Below are 17,590 nucleotides of genomic sequence, written 5' to 3' on the forward strand. Positions count from 1 at the left end.
TCTGTGAACTGAGCCAAAGACAGCCCATGGGTTAAACAACCGATGGGCTGTCAGGGACAAGTGAGAGGGAACAGGCACTTCTACTCAGTGACCCTGCTAAGCCATTTTGAGCTAAACATTATGGCTTAGGGTGTCATGTGAATTGTATCTTAGCATGTTGTGTGAACCATTCCTAACCATAGTGGCTACATAACCACAGTTTAAACATGTACACTAACCACTTGCTGCAAAAGGGTGAGCGAGCTACACATAGCTTAGTGTGTTGTCTGAACAGGCCCAATAACCAACAACCGAGTACTCTAGCTCAGCAGCCTACAAACAGGCAGATCATGGGTTGCTGAGTAAAAGCAGAAGTGGTGGATGTGTCGGAGGCCGTGCACTTGGCTCTCTTCTGCTCGTGCATGGGATGTTTAACCAACGGGCTGTCATTATGTGTGAACCAGATCCCTGTTTGTTAATTCTGGGTTGTTATAGTTAGGAACTTGCTATTCAGCGAAATTATACTTACATTGACAGTATTATTATTATATGCTCTTTTAACCAGTTTTATGTAGTGTTGTATTTAATGTTGTTTCCCGCTTCGATTCAGAGGGAGAGGCAGCTAAGAATTGTTGTTGTTGTTATTGTGAAGCGGGAGCAAGAGTGTGTACTGACAGTTGATTGCTCCAACTGAGTTGAACAACCTAAGGATGCTCTATCCCTGGGTTGTTTTCATGATTTTTGAAGCCAGAATTAGAGGGCTTTGGGGGAAGAACTACTGAGACCTGTAACCCATGGTTTGTTCTTGGGCTTCAGGTCTGGGCTGTTTTTTCTCTAGCAGCCTCCAATTCCGGGATCGGATGTCACAAAAACAACCCAGTCAGCAGCTAGTTTGCTTGTTCCTGCTTGTTAATGGCTACCTATAGTTTGTTTAAACACTGGGTAACAGTAACATGTGAACTGGGCCACAGGGTAGCCTTGCGTAAGTAAAGAGCCCTTATCCACAGACCTTCGTCATTGGTTAGTTGTATGCATGTGTAATTAGCAGTTAGCTGCATTCATATATCCCCCTGTCCAACAGAAGCATTGTGCTGTCAAGTTCTTCTGCTTCTTGGAGGCAGAGAGAGCAAGTGATGGATGCTCTGGATTCAGTCCCAATCACCATAGTTAGTGGATGTGTGTATAAGCCTATGCCAGCGCATAAACTCTTTTTCAGAGTTAGCATTGCAATAATGCATTCTTCAAGGAGAGTATTCAACAAGTTCTTTTATAGCCCTGCCTTATGCCTATTTATTCAGAAGCCCTACTGAGTTTAGTGGGCCTGACTCCCAAGTAAGATGGACAGGATTGCAGATTTTTTATCTACTCTATTCAGTTAATGATCATACTATATGGACAAATATAAAATATTATAAATTTCAGTGTGTTTTGTAAAAAAAAAATAGCTTCAGGCTTTTCTGATGATAGCTTCCTTAAAAAAAAAAAACCTGGAATACAGTTGACGTGGCTAATAACGTTTTTTTTAATTAAAGGAAATTAACTGTGGAAGAAAAGGAGCGTTTGCAGAAAGAAGAAAAGCTTTCCAAAGTTGATGAGAAGATTAATCATGCTGCTGAAGAATTGAATGCTTATCGGTAATGGTGATGAACATTGGTAGTTCCCTTTGTTGAATGCAAGAAATTCAACAGAGAATCACACTGAACAACTTGAACCATTAGAAATCTCAGAGGATAGGGCAGGGAGCACTTGAAGCAGTACCTCCAATCAGCAAGCCAATGTTGCCCCATCCTAAAGCCCCTTTCAGTAGTGTTGTGGGAAGGGGGAGAAGTATACTCACCCAAGGAACAATGAGGTTGCCTAGTAAACCAGAAGTTTGGATCCAAAGGTGTCTTACATGGGTGCAAAAGCTTTTCTGCTCATGCAAAGCAGCCCCCCTACCCCCAAATTCTGGCAATTTTTCCTCATCCTTGTGTCATCTCCCACACCATTCTAGAGGGTCCCTCAACTCTTAAGGAGCTGCTTGTGTGTGTGTGTGTGCATAGGGAACTGCAGTTGGGAGATGGAACTAGCAAAGTCCTATTAGGTGCGTGGAGACTCAAGGCTTGAGCAGGGGGTTGGACTCGATGGCCTTATAGGCCCCTTCCAATTCTACTATTCTATGATTCTAAGTAGCTTAGCAGCTTGTGGGTTTTGACTGTCTGCAGACAGGCTGAGTATGTTGCCTCCCTGTCAGTGTGCCAGATACTAGAGATGGGTTACTCCTCTCACTCGTTCCACAGGCAGCGGTAGGTCAGTCAAAGCAGACTGTTCAGCTTGCGCTGAAAAAGACCCCATCCAGTTCCAGTCCTGTCTTAACAGGGTTTTGAAGGCAGGGTGACGAATGGAAAAGGGATTCCAGAAGGCAGCTCTTAATCTACGTCAATTGATCTCTCATGTGACTGGTGTTCTCTGCCTTCTACTTCAGTAAAGCCTTGACATTAGATTAGATTTTGTTTAAAAAATATCAACTGATTTACTGTTGAAGTTTCTTGATAGACCTTGGTGATAGTATTATCTGGTTGTGCAAAATTATCCTTGATATGAAATAATTCCATTACAGGCAACGGGCTAAAGATCTAGAAGAAGAACTGGAAAGAACTGTTCGCTCTTACCAGAACCAGGTGTGTATATATATATATATATTGTTTTCTTAATTGGTACTTCACGTACCATGGGATGTTACACTTGATTTGCAGTGTTGGAAAGATTGCCAGTTTGAAATTACACTGCTATACAACGTGTCCTCCTGTTGATTTCAGTTGGATTAACTTCAAAGTAGTTAATCTTAGGCATTGTAGCACTATTCAGGGGTGTGAATTGCTAGGAAAGAAAAAACCTTGTGCGCTATTGTTGATTAAAGGAGGAATAGAGATAAGAATTGGGTGAAGAAACAAAAAATATGTGGAGGAGTGAAATAGAAGCTTGCAGAGAGAAGAGCAAGCAAAAAAAATTATGGGATGGGGAAAGGAGCAATGTGGAATTCAGAGACCTTTGGAGTGGGGAAAAAGAAGAAAAGGGGGATCAGATGGAGGTTTATTTAGTGGGGTGCATCAGAGGTAGAACTATGGAGTGGAAAAGGAAAAGCAGAGAGATTACTGAAAAGAAGGCACAGAGACAAGAGTGAAATGACCCTGTTTCCTTTTGTTGTTGTTTTTATGCAGGGCGGGATATAAATGAAAATAATAAATAATGTGACACTATGCTGTTTTGTATTTAACTTACCATTGATTTGAGTTCTGTGTCCCTGAACTAATGAGTAATTCTCTTTAATAGATTATGTCACATGAGAAGAAAGCTCATGATAATTGGGTAAGTTGCAAACACGAAAACCCTTCTAGCAATCTGAAAAGTATAATGTTCACCATTGTAAGCTGCTTTTAAGAGGGGAAAGTGCACATCTGTGTGTGCAACATCTGGATTTTTCTGAACTGCACTGCTGATGTCCCCAAACAACTGTCAAACCATTTCTTTAAACTCCATGTTTAGCCCTTATGCTAAAGGAACTGAGGTCTATTTGGAATCAGCCTGTGGGAGTTGCTGCAAATCCAGGTGTGCACATGGATATACTGACAACCTCTCTAGATTGTGATCTGAATTGTTTGCCAAAAACATTAGAACTTGCTTTATTTGCAGAATCACTTTTGACTTGCTGTTTTCGAATAAGCATATCTCAATTTCTTTCATCTGACAAAACTGTCTCTAAAAGTCTGGTGCTGTTGCTCTACTGCACTTGGGTAGCAGGGCTTAGGATCAGCTACAGTGCTGTATGTGCTGTTCAGTGGCACTTCAGAAGGAACTCTTCCAAGGCAGAGTGAGAATGGAGCTTGAACAAGGCTTCTTGCAGCCCTTAGTGCAAAGCTGTAGGGCCATAAGATTGGTCCTATTAATTTAGTGCTGGTACAAATTTGCCCAGACAAAAAAGGGCTATATCTAGATAGCTCTACTTCAGAACTTCTTCACACAGCACATAGTGAAACTGTGGAATTCACTGCCACAAGAAGTTGTGATGGTCACTATTTGGATAGCTTTAAAAGGGAGTTATACAAATTCCTGGAGATGGCTATCAATGGCTACTAGTCATGATGGCTATATGCTACCTCTAGTATCAGAGGCAGTAAGCCTATGTACCAGTTGCTGGGGAACATGAGTGGGAGGATGCTGTTGGACTCACAACTTGCTAGTGGGTTTCCTGTCGACAGCTGGTTGGCCATTGTGTGATGTGAACAGAATGCAGGTCTAGATGGACCTTAATCTGATCCAACCCAGCTCTTGTTATGTTCCTAAAAGAGTGCAAGCTTATGGCAGAAGGCAGGCTTAAAAGCAGGAAGCTCCCGTGGATGCTACTTATGTATGTATGTATAGAATCATAGAATAGCAGAGTTGGAAGGGGCCTACAAGGCCATCGAGTCCAACCCCCTGCTCAATGCAGGAATCCACCCTAAAGCATCCCTGACAGATGGTTGTCCAGCTGCATTTGTATGTATGCATTTACTTAATTTATTAAAACATTTATATCCCGCTCTATGTCACGGGGATCTCAGGGCGGTATACAGATAAGATCATACATATAAAATAGAACAATAAATTTACAATTCTAAACAAATTAAACCATTAATATATTAAAACCAATATGAAATTTTAAAGCAGTAAAATCCAATTAAAACAAGACAGTGTGCAGACTGGTGGATTTAGCCATCGAAGGCTTTGTTAAAAAGCCATGTCTTAATCTGGCACTGAAATGAAGCCAGTGTCAGCACCGGTCTCTGGGAGGCCTCCAGGAGGAAGGCATTCCACAGCTGGGGTGCCACCACAGAGAAAGCCCTCTCCCATGTCCCACCATAGCATATGTCTCACATAGGTGGGGCATGGAGAAGTGCTCCTCCGACAGATCTCAGGTCTTGGGCAGGCAGATCTAGGGAGAGGTGCTCAAGTATCGAGGTCCCAAGCTGTTTAGGGTTTTAAACATCATTACCAACACCTTGAATTCTGACCGGAAACGTATTAGCAGCTAGTGCAATTCCTTTAACTCTGTACAGCACCATGTACATTGATGGTGCTATATAAATAAATAAATAATAATAATTTAAGACTGCTGTTATATGGTCTCTATGAGATGTCTCAGTCAGCAGTCTAACTGCTGCATTTTGCAGTAGCTGCAACTTCTGAGTTGTCTTCAAGGGCAGCCCCACATAGAGTGCATTGCAGTAGTCTAATCGGGAAGTTACCAGCGCATGGACTACTGCGGCTAGGTTATCCCTGTTCAGGAAAGGCTGTAGCTGGCGGATCAGCCGAGTATTCCGGGCCACAGAGTCCACCTGGGCCTCCGGTGACAAGGATGGATCTAGCAGTACTCCTAAGCTACACACCTGCTCCTTCAGAGGGGGTGCAACCCCATCGAGAGCAGGTTGCTTACCCAATTCCCGGACTCAGGAACCACCAACCAACAGAGCTTCCATCTTATCAGGATTCAGCTTCAGTTTAATATATATATATATATATATATATTGCATATTAGCCGCCTGGGCCATTCGCAAACAGGTAAAACAATAACATACCCACCGCGAGCTTGCCACAAGCCAGCGGAAGTGCTACAAATAAGAGTAACTAGGACAACAATCGTTATATGTGCCCCCTGCACAGGCCATGGGCCATGACCTTCTCCTATGGCCGTGCCCTGCAAGCTTCTGCCCTCAAGGCCTGGGGTGGCTTCAGTTTATAAGCCCTCATCCAGCCCATTACAGCATCTAGGCACTGGTCTAGCACTTTCACCACCCCAGCTGACTCCAATGACAAGAAGAAATAGAGCTGAGTATCATCAGTATACTGATGGCACTCAACCCTAAAACCTCTAATGACCTCTCCCAGCAGCTTCATATAGATGTTGAATAGCATGGGGGATAGAATAGAGCCCTATAGACCCCACAGCTCAATAGCCATGGGGTGGAACAAAAATCCCCCAGTTCCACTCTCTGGAATCAGCCCTGCAAGTAGGAGCGGAACCACCGTAACACAGTGCCTCCTACTCCCATATCACAGAGCCGATCCAGTAAGATACCATGATCAATGGTATCAAAAGCCACCCCGAGATCCAGGAAAATCAACAGGGTAGCACTCCTCCTGTCTTTCACCTGGAGTAGGTCATCGGTCAGAGCAACCAAGGCATTTTCAGTGCCATGCCCTGGCCTGAAACCAGACTGAAATGGGTCCAGATAATCCATTTCTTCCCAGAACGTCTGAAGCTGCCCTGCCACCACATGCTGAAGAACCTTGCCCCCAAAGGGGATATTAGCGATGGGGCGATAGTTCTCACATACCTCTGGGTCCAGGGAGGGCCTCTTCAGAAGAGGGTGCACTACAGCCTCTTTCAAGGCAGCAGGCACCACCCCCTGACAGAGGGAGGCATTTACCACCCCCTGGACCCACCCAATCAATCTACCTCTTCCAGATCGTATAAGCCAAGATGGGCAAGTGTCAAGCTTACAAGTGGTGGGACAGACTGATTCAAGCATCTTGTCCACAACATCAGGCTGCAGCAACTGGAAATGATCCCACGAAACATGACCAGACAGGGCACTGGACACCTCCCCAGGCTCTGCAGTAACTGTGGTATCAGGTTCTGAGCCAATACGAGCAACATTCTCCTTGAAGTACCTAGCAAATTTATTACAGCAGATGACCAATCCTGGTTTCTCTAAACCTGAGCCTCGTCCCAAGAGGCTCTCAACCACTCAGAATAATTCTGCTGGGCGACATTTCGAGGATGAGATAAGAGATGCAAAGTAGGAATTTTTTTGGCCGACCTCACTGCCGCATAATAGGCACACTGAAGAGTTTTTGCTAATCTTTGAGCCTCACCCATCCTGGCACCCTCCAGATGGGTTGGACTGCAACACCCATTATTCCCAGCTGACACGGCCGTGGAAACTATGGGAGTTGCAGTGTAACACATTGAGAGGGCAGCAGGTTGGGTAAGACTGCTATACACTTTCCCCTCTGAATCATGCCTTTCCGAATCATTCTTTCGCAGTAACAATCTGTCTCTTCTTGTAAAAATAAATCCTTCAAGCTAGAGGCACTCTTAAAATGTTTGGCTTTACATATCTGTCCTGGCCTTGTTTCAGTGCCATTTTAATAAATATTTTGGCTGTTCTCCGCTGACTTTATCTAACGGTTAAACAGTCTGTCCTGTGATAACTTTGCTGTCAGTGAAACAAAATATTGGTTTTGTGATCTTTCAGTCAAAACAAAAAAATACTGCCTCCCAGTCATCCCACCATTATAGGGCACTCCACTTATATCAAGGGATTCACACAAATGGAATCTAAAGACTTCTCCCCACAGCTCAATTAGCACGGTAGTGTGAAACCAGAAGTGAAGGGAGAATGTCCCAACTAGCATTGATGGCTTCCACTACAATCACTATTTTGGACTCCGCCTCCTCTATGAATCCTGATAGACCTTGGTCTATTATTTTTGCCAGCAGCAGTGGCACTTTTGCCATGCAGCTTGTGGGTGTTGGGGATGCTGGCATTTAGTGGCAACACCATCTGGGTGCACTGAAATTAAAACCCAGTTTTTTCCCTAGTGCATTTTTCATTTCCAGATCAAAATCTGCTGGCAAATATGAATGTATTTATATCTTTAATATTAAAATCCATTATGAAATTTGACTTAAGTTTTAATGCCCAGGGAAGACTCAATGGTATGTGGTAAAGATCATTGCCTTATTCAGGGATCATTGCATATATAAATGCCTAATAATAATCACCTGTTCATTTCAGTGCATGGACTCTCTGCTGTGCCTGAATGTTCCATCAGAATGAATGGGGAAGCTCTTATGGGCAGGGGAACTTGCATCAGGTCTTCAGAGCTCCCTTGTCTGCCAGTAATAACTGGATCGGATCATTTGTTATTAAGGAAGCAAATCACAAGATATTAAAAGCCAGATTTAAACCTTGACCCTACATGTAGTCCTTGATGGTGCAGCACTCCAGCATGTATTGGAGTCTGCAGAGATTTGGAATAAGACCGTTACTCCCAATCCACTTGCATGTGTGAGCTGGTTGTGTGTACTTCACTTTTAGGGTCACTTAACTAATGTATGGGCCTTCTAATAGAAAGCTGTTCTAGGATGCAAGTAAAAAGCTTACAAACTTTCAGCTGGATTTTTTTATATACTTTAAAGAATGGTAACATTTGATGAGAATTGGGTTTTTTTATAGCTGACAGCCCGGGCAGCTGAAAGACAACTTAATGATAAAAGAAAAGAAAATTTGGACAGTAGACAAAGGTAAGTATAAAAGTTTTCATGTTGAAAAAGACCATGATTTTGTTGATGTGCTAAATAATAATTCAATCACTATTTGGCACCAGGACTCAGGATTACCACTTATGTGTTATCCTTACGACTTTTTTGGCCATCATAAAGCGAGAAAAGTCTGGCTTTGTACACTTGAAGAATAATAATGGGTTTTGATGGAATTTCAGCTGAGAAGTAGCTGACGAACTGCATCAGAAGAACCTATTCTGTGTGTCTGTTGCAAGTACACTGACTTATAGAATTAAGGCTTTAAAAATGTGGATCATTCTGCAAACTGCAATACTAAGCACAGTTAATGTGAAAATAAATTAGTTTTATTGAAGTCATTGAGAGCAGTTTCCTTGTAAATGTGTTTAGAGGATAACTTGTTTGTAAAACTTTAAATGAACTTCCTCTCATAACTTAAGTTTGTAGTAACCAAACATTGACTATTCAGACACTAGCGTATGAACTGAATTCCGCTTTTTCAAGGGCCATTGTAAACATACACTCCTGAATATCTTGAATGTAAATATGGATAGAATAGGTAGGATTGACAGGGTTCTTATATGGATCAGACTATTCATATTTTATTTAAACTGAACCTTCTAATTTAATCATTAAGGCTTGGTTTTAACTTTTTCATCAGCTGAAAAAGTTATAGAAAATATATATGGAGAACGATAATGTTTTGTTCTTTCCTTTAGATTAACAGAAGCAGAATTTAAATACGATGTTTTGGGAAAAGATCCTTATGCCCTCGATGTTCCAGTTGGAGCATTTGGCAGAGGTACATTCCTTTATTAAATGTGCATCTTACTGTGATATAAAGAGATCCTGACTAAATTTACAGAAATACTTATGAAAACATAGCTGGCATTCTATGCATGCAGACATCATTTGCTTTGAATTGAATTGTACCATCAGTAGCAGTGTGTGTGTGTGTGTGTTTATGTGTGTGTGTGTGTGTGTGTGTGTGTGTGTGTGTGTGTATATATATATATATATATATATATTTCCCGATGTAATCACTCTTCTATTCTCAAAATTTTTAAAAAAACAATTGAAGGATTTTAAAAAAAAATATTGGAGGAATCCTTAAAACGGCTTCTTTAGCTGGTTTATTTCAGGGCTAATAATAAAATCAACAGAAGGATTTTTCTTGTGTCCAAGTTAGTTTTAAACTTAGAACCTGAGGTGAAAAGCAAACTGTTATTCTATATATACACCCATTAATTCTAATCTTGTGAATTTTAGCATTTTGTTTCAACTGTTCCAGAGCAATCCCCATATGGACCCTCACCAATGGGCAGACCTTCATCAGAAACAAGAGCTTTTCTTTCCCCCCCAACCTTATTGGAGGGTCCCTTAAGACTTTCACCTGTGCTTCCAGGTGGAGGAGGAAGAGGTACAATTCTTAAATTTGAAAACTTAAATCTTATGGATTCTCTTTCCTCTTAGTCTGTCCCTTCTTTCTTGGTGATGGATCTGTGAAAATATATTAAAAAGAACCCTTCTACACTTAAGCTTAAATTATCCACATAAATGCCCTGTGGCATGTAGTAGAGGAAAGCAGTAGCAGTTATGACTTCAGGATTTTATGTTCTAAAAATTCTTTGTACTAAACAGTAGGCTCAATTCAGAAGTGCCCTTCTGCATACAGAAGAAGTCTGCTCACGGAAGGACTCTTTTATGCCTCCTCCTCGAGCTTTTTTGTTGTTGAGAAAATTGGATTTAAAACCATGCTTCCATTAGTGCTCGTGGGTATTTTTCCTCTGTTCATGGTTCTTTTGAACCATCCTTATATTTCTAGATGAGCTAAAAACCTGCTTTTGACTGTTTTCTAATTTGATGTGTGAGGACCAGTTTGTGAGGGAATAATTTTGTGTGTTTTTTTTTTTTTGCTAATTCATTTCTGCAGCTCATTACATTGGGCAAAAACATAACCCCCAAATTTCTTTGATTTTTTAAAAAACTAATTTACCTAAAAAAAATACTGCTCATTCATCTGCTCATTCATTTGACTAATAAAAGTGAACCGAGTGGCACCTTTCAAAGCTAAGAAAGTGAGATGAAAGGAAGAGTAGGTCTTTCATAACACTTTGTAGCAAGAATGTATAAGTCTATATGCATTTTAGGCTGTTGATTGCAACAGAAGAAACCAAGTAGGGTTTCAGCATGTGGTGAATATTCTTAGGAGCAGTTTCATTTTTCTTCTGGCTTTTGTTGGAGAGAATGGAGGAAATGTGTCAACTTGATGGCTTTAAAGTTCAACTACACTCTGAAATTGCTGGTGTTCAGAATCTGACCCAGAGGACCTTCTCTTCTGCTGCTCCCAGACTGTGGACCCGTCAACTTAATAGTCTTTCCGAGTTTAAGAAAGCCATAAAGACTGATCTCTTCCAGCATGCCTACCCAGATGAATTTTAAGAAGTCCAATTGTTATTTTAATATTGTATCAGTTTTTTATATATTTTAATCAGTTTTATGGATTTTATGATATTTTTGTATTTAATGTTCTCCGCCTCGATCCAGAGGGAGAGGTGGGTAAGAAATATAATAGTAGTAGTAGTAGTACAACTAAAACAGAATAAGTGACAGACCAACACAAACCACTATTTGGAAGTCAAGAGAATAAACCATACTTCAAAAGCACATCAACAGCCTGAATTGTTAATTAGAAATGGAAAACATTCTAATGTGGTTTGAAAAATTGCCCTACTTGATTAAACTGGGGTGTCTTCTTATTCTTCTAAAGGAAAAACAACCTTCCTCTAATATTTCAGCTGTCTTCTTACTTTAAGGGTGTAATGTGATTTAAGGGGGAAAAATGCATTTGATGGGGTCTCTCCACACTGCTCAGGGAAGGTGGGGTGGCACAGGATTGGGCTCTGAGGAAAAAATGTTTTTGCCAAGATGTTGCCAACACTGATTAGGTTGATGAAAAAGCTTTAACATTCTTTCTTTCTTTGCTCTGTGAGAGGAATCTGAATATAATGTAGACTTTGTTTCAGAGTGCATGTTTATTCTTTCTCAAAGCAGCTTAGTACTTACTGTACTTGTGACTGACTGAGCAGTTGCACCCCTACTGGAAAGAGCTCAAGACTGCACATCACTAAAGGAAGGGGCTTCTGAGGGTATTCTACAACCTCTCTTGTTGAGCTGGTTCGGATGTCATTATAAGCCATGGTTTGCTTCTGTTTTTTATTAACTTCATCTTGTTTCGTCTGAGCCCGACAAACAGATGGCTGTTCCAACAAACCATAGCAAAGATTAACCACCATTTGTTGGGTTCAGAAGTAACAAGCTGCGGTTAATGAAAAACATGTGAAATCTTCCAGTTTTCCTGTAGCTACACCAGGAGAGGAAGCACGTGAGCCCAAGGTTCGTGGCGGCTCATTCCCATCGTGATAAGATATGGTTTATTGTGACATCAATGTTTTAGGCTATCATGGTTTGGGTACTTGTAGGTTTGATGAGAACTATTCCAACGGAGGTCTAAAGTGATTGGATCCGTTGTATCTTGTTCATTTAGGTTCAAGAGGACTGGGAAACATTGGCGCCTATGAAGTTGGTAATGAAAGAGGAGAGATGAATTCTGATAGGTTATCTGATCCCCGTAGACCACCATCTGACACTGGATCTTTGTCACCTCCATGGGACAGAGATCACAGGATAATTCCCCCTTATGCAGGTAACTAAACCTAGTCCATCATTATTTGGAAAACATACATTTGATTTTTCAAATGGCAATTACAAAATGAAATATTGCTGGCTCCAGTTTGCAGTGGATTCCACTGCAGCATCTCTGGAGAGGTCATAGTCTTCTCCACCAGGAGTTTTGGGGTCAAGTGTTTTATGATACTTTAGAATAGCACAGTAGGTATATTATAATGTTTTTAATAACTTCAAGTTTTCAATACCATATTGGGTAGATGGTAGAAGACTTCCATACACGGAAGTTAAAAGTTAGGTTTCCATTAACTAATTAATGGGATTAGGTACCTTTTGCCTTTTATGTTCAGCTTTGGCTATTGGATGGTACAGAAATGAATGAATGAATAGATATTTTAACTTGCGTATTCGATAAGCAATACATGATAAAAGTGGCTGACAATCATTGTTGAGTAATTCTAAATACATTGCACCTTTTATTGAATGGTAGGTCAGCTGTATAATGAGCAATCTCTTCCTCCTCGACGACCAGAAAGATTTTATTCCAATCCCCCAAATTCTGGAAGGCTTTCAGGACCAGCAGAACTAAGGAGTTATAACATGCATTCATTTGATAAAGCAGGTAGGAATTGCTTCCGTTATATGCCTGAATGAAGGAGTCTATTATGAAATCAGCTGCAAAAGTAATCCTTTAGAATTGTCAAGGCTAAAACCGAGAGAACTGTTGAAATCCAAACCCTCAGACTTTAGCACTTTCTGTTGTTAGTAACAAATCAAATAATGTCAATAATGACTGTTGTATTTTGATACTAATGTTCTTTGCCCTGTGTAATACCAGCTGTAATCTGCATTTGTGATAGATTCTGTAGATAGATGGAAGGACATGCTGGAAGTTAGGAAATGTCTGTGCATTTCCCATTTTGATCAGACTAGTATGCTTTGCTTACCAAAGGTAACATCATTGTTTTATCCTCGCATCAGGAGGGATTACACTTGGAAGAGAGTGGGTGTATTCATTGGTTGCACAATCAGAAAGTAGCTCATGCAACCAAACTTCTGCTTCCCTTCCTGCCTCTCTACAGCATCTGCACCTCCTGAAAAGCCTCTCCGGAAAGTTGTGTGTGTGTGTGTGTGTGGTACCTCCTGAAAACTGTAGAGGAACCTGGATAGACTTTTTGGGGGAGTGCAGGATCTGCAGGAGAGTGGGGGGGGGGGAGGAGTGAAATAAAAAGATCAGTTGATGAGTGGAATTGGATACAATCTAATACATTTAACCTGAGTTGATGTTTAAAAATCCTTTTATCCAAGATATTTAACCCAGGGATGACATCATGTTTTGAAGTGCATAGAAGCAGTAGTATGTTTTCACTTGGCACTAGTGTTTAATAAATGTGTACAAACATCGTGTTTGACACCCATCTGTTCTTGGGAGGAAATATGTTTGGGAGGCTGCTTAATGCTAAAGTACATATTGGGTATTTCCCCACACCCAGATGGACAAGCATCTGAAAATAACTCGAGAATGGACTTGAGTGGAAATGGAATGAAAGATCATCCCACTGACAGTGTAAGTATTTGACCAAAAGTCTGGGAATGCTTTTTATTGAATCCCATTTGGGGCAATTTTGTTTGCCGCGTTCTTGCTGAAAATAGGCAAGTCTTAAACTGGTTTTGCACAACTTTTAGTGTAGCTTTATTACCTTGTGGATATTTACACAGAGTAAATGTTAACTAAGTTGACGGTCTCCATGACTGAATGAATTTACAATGAAAAAGAGCAAGAAAGATAAAAGTGCACAAAAGCAATAGGTAGTTAGAATGACTGGGCTAGATTTTGGCACAGAGATGATATTGGCTTGGATCCTAATTAACACTCCAGTAGAAGGGTCCCTTAGCAGAATTGAATTTAGCTCACAAGATGCTCCTGCCACTAGAAGAAGGTAGAAGACATTTTTTGCCAGTTCCCCATGTCCCCTGCAGTCCTTTTCATGCCCTGGAAAATCTACTCCAGAGGGTTGGGGGACCCTCTGGAACAGTTGGGGGGTGTCGCAGAGAGAAGTACCCGTCCCTCCACTTCTTCTAGCAGAAGCCCTCTACTGGATTTGAGTTCCTTCTGTAGATGGAAGGAACTCTTCAATTTTTAGAAGAGAACTTGGGATCCACCCTATAGGGCAGTTTCCAACACTGGTGGTCCACTTACATAAGTGACCTCTAGTGGTATGCCAATAGCTTAAGCTGGTCTGAAAGGTGTTGGGTTTTTTTTGGAAACCCAGCTCACCAATTTATGGTATTGGTGTACCATTGAAGATCACGTAGGCTAGAGGTTCATCACTAGTTTAAGCAGAATGTTTGATACTGCCCATAGTGTCTTCCTTTAATTAAATGATTTCAGTTTGTACCCTTTGAATTTGGTTCCACTGCATTCCTGTTAACTCATATTTCTGGTTTGAATTTGGCTTCTGTTTGACTTTCCCTCTTACATACATGAGCCACTTCCATTTTATATAAACATCCTCTGATTGGCCTGATAAGCATTTGTGAGCATTATTTATTTATTTATTTATTTACATTTATATACCGCCCCACAGCCGAAGCTCTCTGGGCGGTTCACAAAAGATGCATGAAGAGCATGGATTAACTACTAGGTTGTTTGGCCCCTAAACCACCCATCTGTCCTGGTTCGCATATCATGTTCACAGCCTCCAATCAGGCTGGAGGATGTTTACAGAAATGAAGCAGCTAACAGGTGACAATGTCCCTGCAAAATGTGGGTTAAATAACCCATGATTTGCCATCATGACCTGTAAACTGGGTCAGCCTCTTTCCAAAGATTAACTTTCCCAGTGTCCTTTCCTCACAGAATATGCCCAATATGTCTGATCCATCTCTTGCACCTGAAAGTGAATCCTTTGGACCGGGAATTGTGCCTCCGCCACTCCCCTTATTTAGAGCTCCTCTAATGCCAATGGATTCAAGAGGACCTTATGTGAGACGAGGCCCTCCATTTCTACCAGTGCCTCCTAGTGCTGTATATGGACCTCGTGAATATTTCCCAAGAGATTTTGCTGGTCTGCCACGTCCTCTACTGCCAAGTATGTACTTGTTGTTCTTAAACTATATTTTCTTAACAAATATATTCATAGAAAAGTGTTCGGAAATCACAATGTCTTGAGGCACAGTGCAGGAAAGGGCATGTGCATCTTAAGTTCCACTGAAATTATTGGGGCTTAAGCTAGTAAAGGCCAAGTCCCAGTCCATTGCTTTCATTATAGATTTAGTAACAACTAACCCTTTCTGCCTAAGTATTAACTATGACCATACAATGATTTCCAAATTTAAAACTGAGGAGATTACAACCATTTTTAGTGTAGGGTAAGCTAAATTTTAGCTATTTTTTTCATCAGTTTATAAAAGACTTTCCTAAAAGGTTAAAGGAAGTTGCTGGTTATAAATCATTCAGGGTTTTCTGTAGTCTTGACTGCTGTTCTACATCCCTTGTCAAGTGAAGGAGCAATACTTACAAACCTTTTAAGACCCTCCATGGTATAAAGGTCTTGAGTTAAGCATAGTGGTATAGATTGGAGCAGACTCCCCTGACCCAGTGCCCCCCAATACTCATGCTGGCTGGATGTGGTGCCAGTTGTAGACCAGCACAGGCTGGGGGAAGCTGCTTTTACAGTCTTGTTTCCATAGTGTCTCTAGTTAACAGGTAGTAGTGATTGCTTAACATGGGAATTATTGAAGCATTAGCCATTTAACTTTGTTCCCTCTCCTCTTCTCAACAATTGGTTATAGTGCAGTGGAACTGTGTTACTGAGAAAGTTTCTAAAGTCATCCCTTAATGGCTGGTGGTTACAGCTGCTGTTGATTTCAGTAGTGTGTGTGTGCCCTGCCGTTCCAATATAAAGACTGTAAGAAGGTATCTCTGTTCTGAATAAGAGCTAAGAAGATTTTGATCATTCCCTTTAAACAGTGAGAGCTCCACTCCCTATGAGGCCCTTTTCCCAATATCCACCTCCAAGGCCTGGATATTTTTCGCCGCTGCCACCTGATAACAGAAATGAACTGCCTGCTGAGCCAACACATCTATCAACTGTTTCTTCTACAGATCAAGAATTGCAGCAAGAAACTTGATTCTAATTTAAAGCAATTCTATCCTTTTCTCTAAACTCAATTATTTGCTGTTAAGTAACTGTTGTTACGTAAGCATTTTATTATTGCTCAAATTGAAGCCTAATAGAATAATTCTCAGGAGAGTGTTCTGTAAATAATGGTTTAACTGTGAATAAATTGATCATCATTGTACAGCAGCAACTTTTAAATTATTTTAAATTTGCATATTAAATGTAAACCTTAGTCCCAAGTAACTACTTCAGTTGTTTTTGGACACATCTGGTCTCATAGAAAATCATTGCATGTGAAGAGAATACTTGTTGAAAACGGCAGTTGTGAGAAAAATATTAAAAGATTTTAATAATTTGTGGTATTTTGACTATTTAACAAATGTGTCCTGCCTCTTTTCTTTCAATTTTGAAGGTAAATCTCATGGTATTCCTTAGAGGTTCCATACTTTCTCATGGTCTGCATATCCACTGGTATTGTAAATACTGAAGACTACTCCCACATTCTTCTTAGTAACATTTAATGTTTTGGGTTATTTAATTCTTCAGAGATAAGGCAATTCTCTCACGGTATCACTGAAATAGAAGACTGCTTACATGTATTCTTTTAGTAATAATATTAGAAAAATGACTTTCAACTGCTCTACAACTTCATCCTCCTATAAGCAATGCCCCATTACTATGGCCAGCTGGATGCCTATGGGAAGCCCACAAGCAGAGCATGAGTGCAATAGCACTCTCCTGCTCATGTTACCTAGCAACTGGTAGTGAGAGGCATTCTGTCTCTGATACTGGGGAAAATATATAGCAATCATGACTAGTAGCCACTGATAGCTTTGTCCTATATGGTTGATAATTTTATCTTTAATAACCCTTTCCAACCTCAGTCGCATGAGAGGGTGGGAGATCTGGTACACTCCAGATGTTCTAAATTCCAACTCCCATAAGCTCAGTCAATATTGGCAATGGCCAAGGATTGTGTGGATTGTTGTCCAAAGCCTCTGGAGGGTACTGGATTGCCTACCTCTGCTATAAATTCTCAAAACAGTAGATACTGTATTTTGCAAAATAAATTCATAAGTGTGTCTAGAATTCTTTACTTTTGACCTATGGTCAAAATAGCCTTGGCTATTGGGTGGTATAGAACTGAAATAAATAAAATACGTATTTGTGTTTTTCCCACTTATGCTATTGCAAATTTGGAATTCATTGGAATGTAAGGAAAAGGGGGGCACTAGAATATAAGTGCCCCAATTTTAGTACACAATTTACTGTACCTCTAGGTTATCAATTAATTTTGAAACAGAACCAGCTTCTCATTCATGGTGTTTAACAGGTGACCTTCAACAGACCATAATTTGTCTGAATCTTGGAGAGTTGCTGTTATTCCTATTTCTGTGGTTGTCTTAATTATATATGTATTTTCAGATCTCACCTGTTAAAAGAATATTGAGGTTTGTGGGGGGTGGGCAGTATA

General features: G+C 40.6%; 1 protein-coding gene across 9 annotated transcripts in view; it reads left to right on the forward strand.

The window, feature by feature from the left end:
- Nucleotides 1–16,496, forward strand: part of MIA2 (MIA SH3 domain ER export factor 2) — a 61,379-nt gene extending 44,883 nt beyond the window's left edge. For 7 of the 9 annotated variants that reach the window (XM_063117834.1, XM_063117836.1, XM_063117838.1 and 4 more), the window contains 11 exons: nucleotides 1,512–1,613; nucleotides 2,579–2,639; nucleotides 3,292–3,327; nucleotides 8,241–8,308; nucleotides 9,025–9,107; nucleotides 9,597–9,725; nucleotides 11,853–12,011; nucleotides 12,483–12,614; nucleotides 13,486–13,559; nucleotides 14,853–15,084; nucleotides 15,966–16,496. In XM_063117834.1, coding sequence (XP_062973904.1) covers nucleotides 1,512–1,613; nucleotides 2,579–2,639; nucleotides 3,292–3,327; nucleotides 8,241–8,308; nucleotides 9,025–9,107; nucleotides 9,597–9,725; nucleotides 11,853–12,011; nucleotides 12,483–12,614; nucleotides 13,486–13,559; nucleotides 14,853–15,084; nucleotides 15,966–16,126 — 1,237 coding nt within the window. In that variant the 3' untranslated portion in view covers nucleotides 16,127–16,496. The remainder of the gene's footprint in view (nucleotides 1–1,511; nucleotides 1,614–2,578; nucleotides 2,640–3,291; nucleotides 3,328–8,240; nucleotides 8,309–9,024; nucleotides 9,108–9,596; nucleotides 9,726–11,852; nucleotides 12,012–12,482; nucleotides 12,615–13,485; nucleotides 13,560–14,852; nucleotides 15,085–15,965) is intronic. The other 2 variants (XM_063117835.1, XM_063117842.1) reach the window with 1 other exon arrangement.
- The last annotated feature ends 1,094 nt before the right edge of the window (nucleotides 16,497–17,590 follow it).

The sequence above is a fragment of the Elgaria multicarinata genome, chromosome 2, assembly GCF_023053635.1.
Source record: "Elgaria multicarinata webbii isolate HBS135686 ecotype San Diego chromosome 2, rElgMul1.1.pri, whole genome shotgun sequence".
NCBI classification, from domain to species: domain Eukaryota; kingdom Metazoa; phylum Chordata; class Lepidosauria; order Squamata; family Anguidae; genus Elgaria; species Elgaria multicarinata.